The following is a 17,202-nucleotide window of genomic DNA, read 5'->3' on the forward strand; positions in this document are numbered from 1 at the left end:
TTATAAATAGAGGACAAAGAGTTGAAAGACTTCAAAAACTGCTTTATCATGCTTAAAATACTTCTTAAAATAGACTAAGAAAGTTATAAGACAAACAACCAACAATAAAAAATTGTTAATTCATTTAAAACTACTAATACTACAATTTGTTTTTGTAACAATAAGAAACCAAAAAGTATATAAGATATGTTTTTAATATATATATATATATATATATATATATATATATATATATATATATATATATATATATATATATATATATATATAATTATTTTTTTGTTAAATAATCTTGATAAACTTAAAAGTTAAACTTCAAAAAAATCAAAACCAAAAATATTAAATTTATAACAAAAATGTAAACACTTTTTAAGCTAAAATGTGGTTCAGTTCAGGTATAGATTAAAAACTACCTGTGCTTAAGTCTATTTTACAGTTCCTTGCTCTGGAACACTCTAAATAATGAGACCATGTCTGCAAAAAGTCTTGACGTGTTCAAAAAACGTTTCAAGAAATGGTATGGTAATAATTGCGTTTGCAAAATTTGTTGTTTTTAAAAATTTTTTTTATTTTATACTGACTTATATCTTTAGTTAAGATTGTATTACTATAAATATATATATATATATATATATATATATATATATATATATATATATATATATATATATATATATATATATATATATATATATATATATTAATATATATATATATATATATATATATATATATATATATATATATATATATAATTTTTAAATTAAAACAATTGTAAATTTTTATATATTTTTTTTTTTATATATTTTTTTTATGTGTGTGTGTACTGTCTATAAAGTTAACTGTGTTGATTTGAATTAGTTTTAGTGTTAACTAAAACTATCTTGTAAAAATCAGTTTGAAATAAAAATTTTAAATTAAATTGAATTAAAGTATTACAGAATCGTAATTAATGACTAACAATAATAACTAAGCACATTCAACATTCACTGTACAAATTATGAAAATGTTTTGATTATTGTGGTTGCATTAGGCACATTTAAATATTTATCTTATATAATTGTTAAGGAGTGGTGGTTATAACAAAAAGTATTTTGGTAGACATTTGTGATGACACAAATATATCTTTGGCTTTTTCAATTTTATTTACTGGTTATTACCTTGGACTAATTATTGGACCAAGTTTATCAGGTAATTTAATTTATTGGTCTAATTTTTTATTTTTTTTTTACTTCCAAATTATGTATTTTTTATACTTTTGAATGAATTCATGAATGAGTTCAAAAAAGTTCTTTTTATACTTTTTTTCTCATTTTTATTATTTATTTTTAGCATGAGAACAAGAAATAAGACATTTCTTTTTTTTTTTTGGTTCTTTATATTTATCTCTATATTTTACTTGTATTTATTTATTTTTCTCATTTCGTACTTTTCTTTATTTGTCATCATGAAATCAAAGTCTAAAAGTATTGAAATTCATTAGTATTGAAATTTAAGTCTTTATATTTTTAATAAAATACATCAGATCATTAATTTATATTAAAAAATTTTTAACTTATTTGAAATTCATAAGTTTTGAAATCCAAGTCTTTTTATTTTACACAAAATACATCAGATCATTAATTTATATCAAAAAGTCTTTCAACTTATTCCAAATTTGTAAGTATTGAATACAAGTCTATATGTTTTTAAATAAAAGGCATTAATTTATATTAAAAAATTAATAGAATTTTAAAAGAAAAAACAGATGCTATTCACCATGAAAATTTCCTTAGAAAAGCTAAGCTTTTAAATCAGAATAATTTCATTTAAGTGATGAACTTTTCTGAAAGTGTTTATAATAGTAAATTTTATTTATGTCTGAACATAAAATTCATCAAAAAAGAAATTGATTAGATTCCCTTAAATTGACCTGGATTAGAAATTAAAGAGCATTTTTTTAAAGGGGAGAAAAAAAGGATTTAGGGAGCTAAAATTTTGATTTTTTCAACATTTGAATTTTTTATTGAAAAATCTAATTATGTTATTATGAAATAAAGCTGTTCATCGTCTTTATTTACAATTACAAAGTTGTTGAGATTCAAAAAATAATTTGTCTTTTTTTTTCTGAAAACATGTAAAGTGCTCCTTTTAGAAAAACTCTTTTCAATTGGAAGAACACACTACTGCTAACTATTTGGATTGTATTACAATTAAGTTTTTCTTTTAATGTTATTCACCTCCCTGTGGTCCAAGAGTCCAGTTCAAGAGGGCCACTACAGTCAAGGAGGCTACTTTATTATGGTTACAAATCTCTCTCGATTCTTTACCTCCTTCTTTTTTTATGAATTCATGTGTTGTCAAACACAGTCACTGTCTCTATATGGTAAGTGTGCCATTTAAAACATCTCTTTCAGATATCATATCATTCAGATATAGAATCACCCAATACTACTCTTTGCTTTCTTTTCCTGAGCCATGCTTCAATCTATGCAATAAGTTGACTTTGTATGCCATGTGTTTTTATTTGATGAGTCGATATTGTTGCACTTTATTAAGTGCTTTCTCCAATTCAGTGTACAGTGTCTAACCAGTAATTGTCTTGTATGGCTTTAGTAAAAATATCCTAAATTTAAAGTAAATAAGTAAGTCAGCCTTCTTTAATTAGTGAAACCATGTTGGGGCTTAAACTAAAAAAACTTGTGAGATAATATTGTTGTAGTTGTGTATTTCTTAATTTTATTTATAAGATTTTTAACACTTTTTACAATCGATGTTAACTGAACCCCTATATAATTATATAATTAGCCACTTTTCAGGAAAAGAGTCTGTCCTCATATGGTAAATGTGCCATATGTTCTCATATGGTAAATGAATGGTTTTTGATTAATCATAAGAACTCAGATACCTATTTTCAAATATGGTGAATTTTTTTGGGATATTGGGTAGATGATAGTTAGCGAAATCACAAAACCTTTTTTATATATTCTTTGAACTTGTGATGAGTTTTGTTGCATCCTATTGAGTTCATTTTTTCAATCTTGAATATTTTCCTTGGTTATTAGTAATTTTGTTTCTGTGTTGAAGCATACTTTTTTTTGTTGGGGAAAGTCTGGTAGAGAACTAGATTGCACTTTTTAATAGATCCTAGATTGCACTTTTTAATAGTCTGGTAGAGAACTAGATTGCACTTTTTAATAGATTAAATAAGTTTGATCTTTCATATTATAAAATAAAATAATAATATGAAAGATCAAACTTATTTAACTGTAATAGCTTTTTAAAACGTTTTTTTTATCTTTTCAAATGTATTAACTTTAATTATTCTTATATTAAAAGTAAAAGTAAAAACAAAACAATTTTTTATTTTTTAATAACGTTTATTATAAATGCACACTTAAACAATTAATATATTATAAATTTAAAAAATATATACAACTGTGATATTATACTTTTAAAAAAAACCATTATCAGTAAATTGTTAATTTAATTAAAAGCATTTTGCTAATATAAAAACATTTGTTAAAAGTTTTGATGTAATTTATTTCACTTAAGGTATAATTCAGAATATTTTTCATTTAGCGTGTTTTTAAAATGTTTTTAAAGGCATGTGATAGCATGTCTTCCTGCGAAAGACTGCTAGCAAACAAAGAATAGTGTTGAAGAGCAAGGAAACGGTTGATAAAAAGCTTAAAAAGTTGAAGATTGTATGAGTTAGAAAAACATGAAGATGTGAGAAGGTTCCAAAACATTGGTTTGCGGGGAAAAAATATGGATGGATAAAAGCTTTTAGAGTTAGAAGAGATAAATACAGTAAAAGAATGCAACTTTGCTGATTGATGAGAAAAGCAAAAATGATTGACGTAACTAAAGATGATAGCTCTTTTGAAGAGTGAGTGTGATAGTAATTGTAGAAAAGAGAAAGAGAGACAATCTTATGACAATGGGACAAATAAGGGATTTGTAGAGGTAGAGAATTGAACGAGAAGTAAGATAATTGTAAGCAAAATAAAGAGAAGTAGCTTTAGGAGATGCTAACTTTGTAATGGGTTGTATATATGGTTTCCATGAGAGGTCAGTAGTAAATAATAATCCAAAAAGACATAACGAAAAGGACTCAGTGAGAGGGTTGCCATACAATATAGGAATGTCAATATTATTGTGCAATAGTTGTTTTCAGTAAATAACTGAGTTTTGTTAGAGTTAAAATTCACAAGCCACTGCAATCTCCAAGCTGTTACAGAAGAGAGATCAGATTCAAGATTGGCTGTTTGTTCTAAGCGATCGAAAAGAGAAATCTTTTTTTGTCAAGATAGTAGTGTAAAGTTAAGTTGTCAGCAAATTTCCTTATCAAGATTCTTTTTAGATGTAAGACTCTCAGGAAGATTGTATAGTGAAGACTAACTTCCTAAACTTTATTGAATGCTTTTGATATGTCGAGGCCATTACTCACTGCCTCGCTACCTTTAACTAATGCACAGTAGAATGATTCCGTTAGAGCAGTTAGCAAGTCAGCCGTAAAATAAGAAGGTTGAAATCTGATTTATTATTAGATTTAAAATGAGATGTTAAAAATCTGTTGATTAAATACTTAAAAACCTTGCTAATAATAGAGAGTAGACTGATCCAGAGTTTTAAAAAATTTTAAACACAGATGTCATTTCCGTCGGGCAGGATAACAAGATTCAGTAAGCACTAAATAAATAGTTTAGAGAGAACTGAAGAAATTTCTGAAGAATATTGTTATAAGACACAAGAACGTTGTCTGAACTACAAGCAGTTGAAGAGTTTTGAAGTGAGAAATGACTTAAGCAACAAAAGCCCTAGTGATTTAGATGTATACCAATGATTTAAGCTGTTTAATTGGAATAGAAGAAAGAGTTTGGTCATTTGATTCAGGAAACGGACTAAAAGGAAAGTTCTTTACAAGTTTTACTTTTATAGTTCTTTCTTAAGTTCAGACCCATGAATTAAAGATGGTTTGTTTGACTTACCTTACACTGTTTAAGATTTTCCAAAAGTCTCTTGAGATTGGGTTAAATAAATAAAAAATTAGGGACTGGCATTCACTTCCATTAGGGGAACAGTCTGCTTCTAGATCTTTATAGATCTTTATTGTTTTTAGTTAAGGTAAATGATCCAGCAGATGCAGATGCTTATAGAGAGATACAAAGAATCTTAGAAAAGATTGTTTACTGTTGATAAAGCCAGTTATTAAAAAAAAAAATTTTTCAAACATGTCAAGAAAAGATTGACCTATTAATTATTACATAAAATAAATTTTTCATAAATGTTGTTGAACTTTAATATAAAATGCTATATATAAAAAATAGAAAAACAAATAAAAATTGCTAATAATAATTATTATTATTATAATTAAAGTATTGGTATAACTTTCGACAAAAAAGTTTGTTTTTCTCATTTTTATTGTTAAAAAAAATTATAAAACATAAATAACAATGTATTAATCTGTTTTGTTTTTTGTTTAATTTTATTTTAGCTATGCTAGTTTTTCCTGCTGAACTATATCCAAAAACATTTAGTAAAGGTTCCTCTTTTTATTTTTAAGTTTAATTTTTAAGTTTAGTTTTAAAGTCGTTGTTTTAGTTGTTTATTTAAGTTATTGTTTTTCCTTTGTGATATAATTGTCAATATGCTTTTGTAAGCAGAGCCTAGTAAATGTTGATTTATTTTGCTTTTTAGTAAAAGCCCTATAAATAAACATCATTCAAATAATATCATTCAAATAATATCATTCAAATCGACTTTAAAGTGCATTTACTGATGTAGTAAATATGATAGGATTTTTAAAAATAATTTAGTAAGGTACAGCTTGATCATAACTGATCAATAAATAAATATATATATATATATATATATATATATATATATATATATATATATATATATATATATATATATATATATATATATATATATATATATATATATATATATATATGAATGTAGACAACATGTATGAGAGTATGTAAATTATTATTTTATAAACATCAATTAACACGAGTTTCTCTCGATACTAAATTTATTTTTTAAAAGAAGTTTCCGCTGGATTGTTGTAAACAGCATCTTCAGCTTTAAAATTTTTTTATTTTTTATTTTTGTTTGTATCTTTAAAACGGCAGTTCTATTTTATGTCAATGGGGTGGCATCATCTTTTTCTGACGTAAGTGCACCATAAATGGTGTCCAAAATTTTGCTGACACATATTTTCCCTCGCCTAAATTGATACCGTGTTGTTGAGGGGCACATTGTGGTACTGTATTTCAAGTGCCTCACGAACTTTCCTAACAAACTTTTTAGCATGAACTTTTAGAGTTTTGCAACTGTCCCATTTGTTGTGCACAATGTCTCATGTGTGTGGCTAATGCAGATTGTTCTGTTTTATTTCCTATTGTACTGTTTTTGTGTTGTTGCATGCGTGTTTTTATTTGCATTTTTGTTTCACCTATATACTTTTTGCTACAATCACATTTAACAAGGTAGACTCTTGGGTGGCTGTTCATTTGTAGTTTGGATTTGTTTCTTGATGATAATATTGCCTCTTGGTTCAGGTTTGATTTGAAGACTGTTTTATATCCTGCCTTTCTAAACACCTTACGTAATATGGGAGACAATATTGGTACCCAAGGTAATGAAACCGTTGGATACGTACTGGTGATGTTTTCAATGTTTTTAGTAGTCATTAGTGATTTTTTGTTCTTTCGTTTTATTTCTTTTATGAATTTTATGAGATTGAGCTGTTTGTAGCCATTTTCGACAAATACTTGAATAAAGAATTTCAGTTCATTTTCTATGTTTTTGACTGCATACATTAAATGCTCTATGTACGAAACCCTTGAATATTCCATTTAAAATTTGTTGGTCATGGTTTGATGTTGCCTTAACTTGAATGTTAGTAATTGCATTTTTTCTGTGTATTTTAAATTCATATTAACCATTTTTGTTATTTATTACGCATATGTCTAGAAAATTTAGTTTTCTTTCGTCATTTTCAAATTCGATAGTATATTGTATTTTTGGATGCTGTTGATTAAGTATTGTCTTAAATTGATCAGCCTGGGCAATGTCAGGGACTCTAGCATGACTGTCATCTACTTATCTATAAAACACGGTTCTTTAAACAAACTTAAGTTAAATTCATTAAAAATAAACTCATGAAAATATTCGAAACATTGGGTTATGAAGCCGTAAAAAGAGTCACTGAAAAAGCACGAGAAAGTATGTTCTTAAAATCCAAAGACAGATTAATCAAAAAATTAAAACTTCTTCAACGCGATAAGCAAACATCTCATTCGACAATCTATACTTAATCAACAGCATCCAAAAATACAATATACTATCGAATTTGAAAATGACGAAAGAAAACTAAATTTTCTAGACATATGCGTAATAAATAACAAAAATGGTTAATATGAATTTAAAATACACAGAAAAAATGCAATTACTAACATTCAAGTTAAGGCAACATCAAACCATGACCAACAAATTTTAAATGGAATATTCAAGGGTTTCGTACATAGAGCATTTAATGTATGCAGTCAAAAACATAGAAAATGAACTGAAATTCTTTATTCAAGTATTTGTCGAAAATGGCTACAAACAGCTCAATCTCATAAAATTCATAAAAGAAATAAAACGAAAGAACAAAAAATCACTAATGACTACTAAAAACATTGAAAACATCACCAGTACGTATCCAACGGTTTCATTACCTTGGGTACCAATATTGTCTCCCATATTACGTAAGGTGTTTAGAAAGGCAGGATATAAAACAGTCTTCAAATCAAACCTGAACCAGGAGGCAATATTATCATCAAGAAACAAATCCAAACTACAAATGAACAGCCACCCAAGAGTCTACCTTGTTAAATGTGATTGTAGCAAAAAGTATATAGGTGAAACAAAAATGCAAATAAAAACACGCATGCAGCAACACAAAAACAGTACAATAGGAAATAAAACAGAACAATCTGCATTAGCCACACACATGAGACATTGTGCACAACAAATGGGACAGTTGCAAAACTCTAAAAGTTCATGCTAAAAAGTTTGTTAGGAATGTTCGTGAGGCACTTGAAATACAGTACCACAATGTGCCCCTCAACAACACGGTATCAATTTAGGCGAGGGAAAATATGTGTCAGCAAAATTTTGGACACCATTTATGGTGCACTTACGTCAGAAAAAGATGATGCCACCCCATTGACATAAAATAGAACTGCCGTTTTAAAAATAAGATACAAACAAAAATAAAAAATAAAAAAATTTTAAAGCTGAAGATGCTGTTTACAACAATCCAGCGGAAACTTCTTTTAAAAAATAAATTTAGTATCAAGAGAAACTCGTGTTAATTGATATTTATAAATTAATAATTTACATACTCTCATACATGTTGTCTACATTCATATATATATATATATATATATATATATATATATATATATATATATATATATATATATATATATATATATATATATATATATATATATATTTATATAGACAGACATAAACTCACAGACACACATATACAAACATAAATATCTGTATAAATACATTGTCTGGCAAAAGTTTTTAGTCACAAATTTATAATTTTTACACAAATTTTGGTCATAAATTTATAATTCATCATTATAATAAATTTGTTCACAAATTTATAATTTTTATACTTTTTGATAAGGAATTTTAAAAATGTTTATAAGACATAAAATAATTCAATTAAAATGTACTAAAATGTTTTTTGAAATTACTAATGCAAAACATGTTTCCTTCATTTTTTATTATAAGCATCCTCAAAAAAATTAAATTCAACTGTTCTTTTCTCAAAACGCAATTTCCTTGTAGTTTTTCTCCAATAATATAATAAACTGAATAAATTTATATTCAAAATACTTACTAAATAAAAATTTATTTAGTATTTTGAAAAAATAATTTTCATTAATTTTATATTTTTTTTTTTAATTTCCCATTTATAAAAATACATTTTGATTATTTTTAGATAATAAAATATTAGAAATTATATATATATTAATTAGGGCTGTACTGATGAATTTTTTTTTGTTCGATTAATCGTCTAAAATTTTAATCGATTAATTTCGATTAATTCTGAAGTCGACAGAATAACCTGCTTTTCACCACTGGTGAGGTGAAGTTGTTATCGGTAAACGTTAGCTAACTACAGTATTCACAAACGTTAACAAACAAGACACTTAATGCCTGCTATACTGTATTCAGTTTAATTGACAAGTACAAGTAGGCATCACTTTAGCCAGTCACGTAAACAAACGAGGACGTTAACGTTTTCTGGAAGTAGACAAGATCGCAGTTTGTTGACAATGTACCCTGATGAACTAAACAGTCTTTCACAAGGAACAGAAGTGGCAGGTACACACAGAATTGTCTGCACAAAACTGCTCAGGTTAGGGTAACGATGCCTGTTCAGTTGCCACCACATGAGGGGATTCTCAGTTTCTGGAATTACACCTTCTTCTTGATATTGTGTAAGCTCAGCCAGTGAGCCATGTACTGTTTGTGATTCATCTGATGAGGATTACGATTCCGAGTCGCTGACCAACAGAGTAAGTTTCAGTTTCTTACGCACAGGTTCTGATGCCTTGCCAGTGCTGGTAGTAGTTTCACATTCAGCTCTCTGTCTTTGGTTACAGTACACCCAAAATGCATTAGAAAGTATTGTCCTAACTGCTTCACGTTTCTCTCTTGAGAGACAGCCGAGTTTCTTGTAACGTGGGTCTAATGCCACAGCCATTTGCAACGTTGGCAATGCATCAATGTTTTCAATGCGACCTGAGAAGTCATTTAGTGTTGCAGATTTGAAACGTGCTATATACCCTGGATCGTCATCATTAACCCGCAGAAGTCTGTGCAAAAATGCTTCTAACGGAAGTACAGCCGAACATGTAGCATACTGTTCACTACCAATATACTCAGTAGCATCTGCAAGTGGACCCAATACCGAGACAAATTTTGACATTTTCTCCCAGTCCAACTCCCTTAGTTTATCTCCAGTGTAATTCTCGGGATGGTCAATATGATACTGCTTAATGGCATCTTTCACTTCCAGCAATCTGGCTAACATTAGGTAGGTACTGTTCCACCGCGTAGCTACATCCTGCTACAATTTGTGAAACTTCACATCGTCAGACCTGTTAGAGGTACTGGCTTGGCTGGCCTTTAGCTCTGATGTATTCCTTGAACTGCGCTTAAAATGTCCAACTAGGTGTCGACATTTAGCCAGAATAGGAGATGAATCAGCTGCTTTCAAACCTGCTAGTATGCTCAGTTGAAGACTGTGCAATACACGGTATATGGCTGTAATCCGTCCGTCCTATAGCAGCAACCATATTTCGTGCACTGTCCGTTACGATACAGCTAATTTTTTCAGCAATATTCCACGTTGCGGCAAACTCTTCATAGAAACTGGCAACATTATCAGCAGTGTGCCTTTCTTCAACATTTATGCAAGCTAAAGCGACAGACGTCAGTTTCCACTCAGAATCAATCCAATGACCTGTTATCCCACAGTACGATTCATTGTTGGTGGAGGTCCAAAAGTCAGTAGTTAGAGCAATACTATAAATGCATTCTAGAGCTTTCTTGTGCTCATTCAACTTCTCATTGTACATCTCTCCAATGACAATGTCGGTTGTACGGCGACTGGGCAAAGTATAGGTCTGGTTTTGAAGGGCAATACGAAGCACCGCCTCTAGTCCAGCATCTTCTACAATTGCTGTTGGACGTCCAGAACTGGCAATCCAATGAGCTATTGCCACCTTCAGGTCGGCTGAGACCTTTTCACTGACAGGCTTGTTTGACTGACACGTAAATAAATTGGTGATTGATTTTATCTGAGGGGTCATCTTACGTTCACTGTCGACAACCTGTTGATATTTTAGAGGATGCTTGTGCTGAAGGTGATAAGTCAGCGATGTGTTTGAGCCACAGAAAGCAAACTGTTTATTGCAGTGAACGCAGTATATTTTGTCACCTTCGTCTACTTTACCATCAGCATTCAACTTGAAAACAAAATGCTTGCTTAACTTTCCAGTTAAATGTTTGACAGAAACGTTGCTTTCATTAGTTGCTGCAGCCATATTTGCAAAACAAACTTTGTTTACTTTAGAAACGGATATAGAAATGTAAGATAATGTTCCCAGGTCAGTAAGTATTTTAAAATATGACAAAATTTTTAGTCGAGATTTTCAAGATACGCGCTTTCAAAATTAATTTTATATTTATCGAATTCTATTGAAAAATTCTAAATTTAATACTCTTTTTCGTCATGGCTAATGACTTTGAAACAATTGATTTTGAAAAGTTTCGTTTAGACGTTTTTAAAACTTTTAAAACTGAAAATAACTTCTTTGCGAATGATTTATATGAAAACGATATATTTTTTTTATAAATTTTTATGCTTAACATTTATCAAATTAACAGATATCAAAATATATTGTTCATGCTAAAATTTAAATTAGGCCAAGTACCATACCACTTCACAAATAATTTCTTTATAAATAACGTTAATAAATATAATACAAGAGAAACAGGTAATCTTGAGTTTATTCTAATTGAAGAATATTAAAGTTAACTTTAATATTCGAGTAGTTTAAATACAACTAGTTGTACTTAATATATAATATATTACCTATATTGAACATAATATATATTATTCACTTGTAAGGGCTTCGTGATAAGATCAGTACGATCTTCTTGAAGTCCTGTCTGTACTATTTTAATTATAATTATAATCTCGTTTATATATTTTGACTAAGGAAACTTGAAAATATTACTATTATAAATTACGAAACTTGTAAATATATATATGTACGGCAAAAAAAAAAAAAAAAAAATAAGTAACGGAAAACCGGCAAAAATTAATCGAAATATTACTGATTAAAGAAATTTTAATCGATTAAATAAATTAGCGATTGATCGATTAATTAATCGTTAATTTCCGCAGCCCTAATATTAATATTTCAATATATTATATTTTAAAAAATTTAAAAATTCCTGCAATCTACAGTTAGTAATACTACTTGTTATTTTAAGTGTTCTGGTACAGCTATAGATAGGAAATAAAAAAGGCGCCCCTGAGCATCAAAAGTAAAATTCACTTTTAAAAGCAATAAATTGAATAAAAAATGCCTTGAATGATTCTAGTACATTAAAATTGGACAGAAATTAAGACTGGCAAATTGTATTGTGGATAAATGAATCCAAATTTCTTGTTTTTGGAACAAAGTGTTGAATTTATGTGCAACAAACAGCTACTAAAAAACTCCATTCACAGTGTATACCTGTCCAACATGGTGAAGGTTTAGTAATGGTGTGAGGTTGTTTTGCTTTTTACCAGGTTGGTAATCTTGTGAAAGCAAATATAGAATTACTTTTAAGAATGGGTATGTAAGATGATATGTATCAATGTCATGCTGTGTGGAAAGCGTCTTATAGGTCTTACAGTTCACCATGCAATAGGATAATGACCTAAAATAAATATCCTAATACTGTACAAACTATTTGCAAAAAAGGAAGCTTGCAAAGAACTCAATATTATGACATGGCCTTCACAATTGCCAGACCTCAACCAAATTGAATTAATATGGGAACAACTAGATTGTAAGTGTCCTACATCAACAACTAATTTGTGATCAATTTAACAAAAAATATAAAATATTTGTATTATTTATTATAATTTAATCAAATATTTGACAAACATTATGTGCAGTAAGGAAAGCAAAATGTAGACAATTGGCTCAACAAAAAAATTTAGTTGGTAATTGTTTGTAATGAAATTTGGTTTATCATAATTAGTTTATTGTTTGTTTGTTTTTTTATACTTTTTTTGTTTACTGAGACAAGAAACTTTAGCCAGGCAGTGATATTTATATATATGTGTGTGAATATATGTATCATATATATCATATACATATATATATATATATATATATATATATATATATATATATATATATATATATATATATATATATATATATATATATATATAAATTTTATATATATAATGACAATCAGATATTTAGTTTTAGTTAAATTATGATATAATTTTTAAGTTTTTATTTAAAAAGATTTTTTTATTAATTTGGTCTAGAATCTTTCTTTGGTAAGTATGAAATAGTTTTGCCTAATTTTATAATTACTATCAGCTTTGTGCTTGCAGTTGTTTGGGGATATTTTACAATTCCTGAAAGTAAAAAGTAAGTCATGCAGTAGTAATACTTTTATATTTTTTTAAAATAATTTTTTAATGATATTTATATGTAATTTTTTAAAGTTGATTTTTTATAATTTTTTTTTTTAATTTTATTTAAGTTATCATGTTTGTTGTTGGTTTTTTTAAATATTAAAAGTCTTTTTTTTTTATATAGTATTTTTAAACCTGAAAAAATATGTTTAATTAATGAAGATATAATTGAACTCAGCGCTAAAAAAAAAGAAGATTGTTTCATGAATCTTTCTCTAAATACTCATGAGAACAAAATGTCAGAAAAATCTGCTCTACTTCCTGAAAGTAAAAATTTTAAATCTTGGCCTCACAGGCTACTTTTTGTGCTGAAGAATTCATCTATTAGCAGGATTTTAAGGTTGGTCACGCATACTTTATCTTAAAACTAGATATATAGCACTAATATTTTACTGAAACCTAACTGAAAATAGCTTTTTATTTACCAAAACTTTAACTAAAAATTTACCCAAACAATAATTGACACCAAAAGTTAAAACAAGTTCATTTTCAATAAACATCAAATATTTACAAAAAAATTGTTCAGAACTCAACAACTGAAAATATCAATTTTTCATACAAGTTTTTTTTTTTTGATTTGTATGATTTTTTGATATCTATAAAGTTTATTGTAGGAAAAGTGTGATGTATAAGAAAAATTCAATCATTAGTAATTATAATAAAAGTAATACAAATATTTTTGACGGTTAAAAATATAAAATTATATTTACGTATAATAATATTATTACATTTTATTTTTATATTCAAGCCACAGGGTTTTAAGTCCGAGTTTTATTCTCCTACTCTTTGTCTAGAACAGGCAGTCCTACAAGGTAGTAGTTTTTTTTATTTTTCAGAATCAAAAATGTTTGATAATGATGGATAAAAAATCATTTACAGAAGGTTTCTGAACAAAATTTTAACGAAATGATTTCTTACAGTTTTAAAAAAATGATTTTTTAAATTTCTTTCTGAGTTGATACAGAATTACTTGAATTACTGAGTTGATACAGAATTATTGTAACTTTTTTTAGTACATATCTTCTCTACTGTGCCCTATAATCAGGCTTAAGTCAGGATCAGAGTCATACCAAGGATCATAACCAAGGTGCTACTGGTAACATGTAATCCAGTACAGCCTATCACATGTCTTGCTGTCTTGTAGGATTTGCTTTTCTAAGCAAACGCTAAAAAAAACCAACTTTCTGTTATTAATACTCTTTAATATCTGTTATATCTATAACAATATCTACTTTTATCTTTTTTTTTAAATATTGTTAAAAATGTCTTAGTTACTGTGTGAGCTTCCCTAAAAGTTACTCTATATATATATATATATATATATATATATATATATATATATATATATATATATATATATATATAAATATATATATATATATATATATATATATATATATATATATATATATATATATATATATATATATTATTGTGTTTTGTCTGAACCTATGATGCGATGTTCACTCACTTGTAAGTTGCTTGGCTTATTACTTGTTATCCAGACAATCTCAAAACAAAACTTGACAAACTTGATTTTTATCTGGCCCCTTACCTTAGCTTTTGTTAAGTTTTTCCTTGTTCTCATTTAGGTGGTTCAGACCATGCTATGATTTCTCTAAAACTTTTAGCTCTTATTTCTTTTTTAGACTTACTCTATCATCATATTACTTACTACTACCATAAAGCTGAATGATATTCTTCAATGATTTTATTTGTGATGGTCTGATGTCTTTTGTGTCTCTGCTGATATCTTTTGTGCCTCTGCTGAAACTGATATCTTTTGTGTCTCTGCTAATAACTGCACCTTCTATGTAAGCTTGCGAATCCAAGCTGGTATAGAAGCTTTTTTTCCTTTTTATTGGTTTCAAGTCAAACCTCATTTTATAAGTTTTAGTTTTTGAGTTTTAAATAAAGTATATTTTAAACATCGCCATTGAAACATGACAAGGGTGGGAATAAAATACTTTAATTGAGTTTTTGAGTAAGATCGACATGAAATACTCAAATTGGGTGTTGGGTAAAGTGAATATGAAATGATTTGATTAAAAGTTATTTTTAATAAGTTATTAAACAAGTTTGCTGAAAAATGATGAATAATTTAAAGGATGGATAATTTAATAAAATTGGTACTGCATTGCTAAATCTGTATTTTATTTATATTCAAAAATTTACCAATAATATACCGGCATACTCGTATTTAAATTTTTATTTATCAAATTAATGGTAAATGAAAAGGCAAGTTTACAAACCCTATTAATCATCATTTTTCCTAGCTTGAGTAAATACAAGTAACCAACAAATATACAAAATTTACAAGTTAACCAACAGTAATCGTTACCATACTTGTTATCATGACAATTTATTTTCATGATTTTTTTTTTTAATTAAAAATAAACTAAATAGTTAATTTTTAAATGAAAAAAACATTACTAATATTAGTTAATATAAAGTTTTATGTGTAATAATAACAATTAACAATAACAATTATTAATTATAATGATGATATTTTTTATTGTTGATATTTTTTTGATATTTGATATTTTTGATATTTAAAATCATCAAAAAAGATGATGCTATTCAAACTATATTAAAAACCTTGTAATTTGTGTAAAACTTTAAATGTGTAAGTGAAATGTTATGATTACTTGTTAATTATTAAGAATTAGTACTTACCAATTCCAAAAATTCCAGAGAGTTTTGCTTATGTCAGTTATGCTTTTAAAATATTTTTATTGTTATTGGTATCATGATATGAGTTATCTTGCAAAGCAGATTCCTCAATTGATTGAAACCATCATTTCTCAACAAATAGCTCAAGATTTGGTTCATTAATTTTAATATAGCATGATAAATACAATAAAATTATTCTTTATAATTTAGATCAAAGGAAAGTTTTTTATGTGTCATACTTTATGGAGTGTTTGGAATTGTTGGTACTGGAATTGGGGAAATTTATCCCATATTTTTAGCAACGTCCTTAGAGTTTGGTAAATTAGTATCAGCATTTTCTTTTAATAATTATTTGATATTATATTTACTTGTTTTAAAATAAAGATTTATCACTAACACAATACACAAAACAAAACAAAAATACATTATAGGGATGAATGGATGAATTGAAGTTTTTCAGTTACAGCAGTTAAAAATTCAGCTGTAGAATGAGAATATCAAAATCCATATTGATTGTCAAAGAAGAAATTATTTGACTCAAGTTAATAGTAATTATATAATTAAAGACCTTGCTAATAATAGAGAAAAAACTGATTGGAAAAAAATATTGGAACCACAGATTCTACTTTTCAGCAGGCAGAAAAATCAGAAGGAGAATATTGAAGATTTGAGTATTGAAGAATATTGGATTATTTTAAATATATGGCAGGAATGTTCCACAAGGTCTGTACCACTAGCAGTATATGAGTTTAGAAGAGAAGTAATTTTAGCAATGGAAGTCAGAGTTATTTCGATGTCTAACAATGGATTAACCTGTTTCTCTGGAATGTCAGGAGGAGTGTGGCCATTCTTTCGGCCAAGAGTCAAATTAGAAGTTAAAAGTTCTTTGAAAAAAGTTCTCCTTAACACTTGTCTAGCATATTTCAAATATGCTAGACAAGTGTTCGAAGTCACCCCGTTTGCGTGATGATAATGACTAGCAATAATGACTAGCATGAAATCAATCATGACTAGCATTATTGACTTTGCAAATTTGGGAAATAAATGGAATTTGACCAGGGTGTGATAACTTTTTGTTATAATTTTTTTGTTTACTCAAGTAACTACTACTCTTCAGTTTAGCGCTATTGCTTTTATATACATTTGCTCAGGAATTTTTTTGTGCGGAATTAATCTACAAAGGAATTTTTGTAGATTAATTCTGCACAAAAGAAAAAGATATATATATATATATGTCTCGTGCATTACTT

General features: G+C 27.5%; 1 protein-coding gene across 4 annotated transcripts in view; it reads left to right on the forward strand.

The window, feature by feature from the left end:
* Positions 1–17,202, forward strand: part of LOC136090264 (uncharacterized) — a 65,979-nt gene that overhangs the window by 20,391 nt on the left and 28,386 nt on the right. For all 4 annotated transcript variants that reach the window (XM_065816525.1, XM_065816526.1, XM_065816527.1 and 1 more), the window contains exons 6-10: positions 1,069–1,191; positions 5,480–5,527; positions 13,127–13,232; positions 13,404–13,619; positions 16,163–16,269. In XM_065816525.1, the coding sequence (XP_065672597.1) occupies positions 1,069–1,191; positions 5,480–5,527; positions 13,127–13,232; positions 13,404–13,619; positions 16,163–16,269 (600 nt within the window). The remainder of the gene's footprint in view (positions 1–1,068; positions 1,192–5,479; positions 5,528–13,126; positions 13,233–13,403; positions 13,620–16,162; positions 16,270–17,202) is intronic.

This window comes from Hydra vulgaris, chromosome 13 (genome assembly GCF_038396675.1).
Source record: "Hydra vulgaris chromosome 13, alternate assembly HydraT2T_AEP".
In the NCBI taxonomy this organism is placed as follows: domain Eukaryota; kingdom Metazoa; phylum Cnidaria; class Hydrozoa; order Anthoathecata; family Hydridae; genus Hydra; species Hydra vulgaris.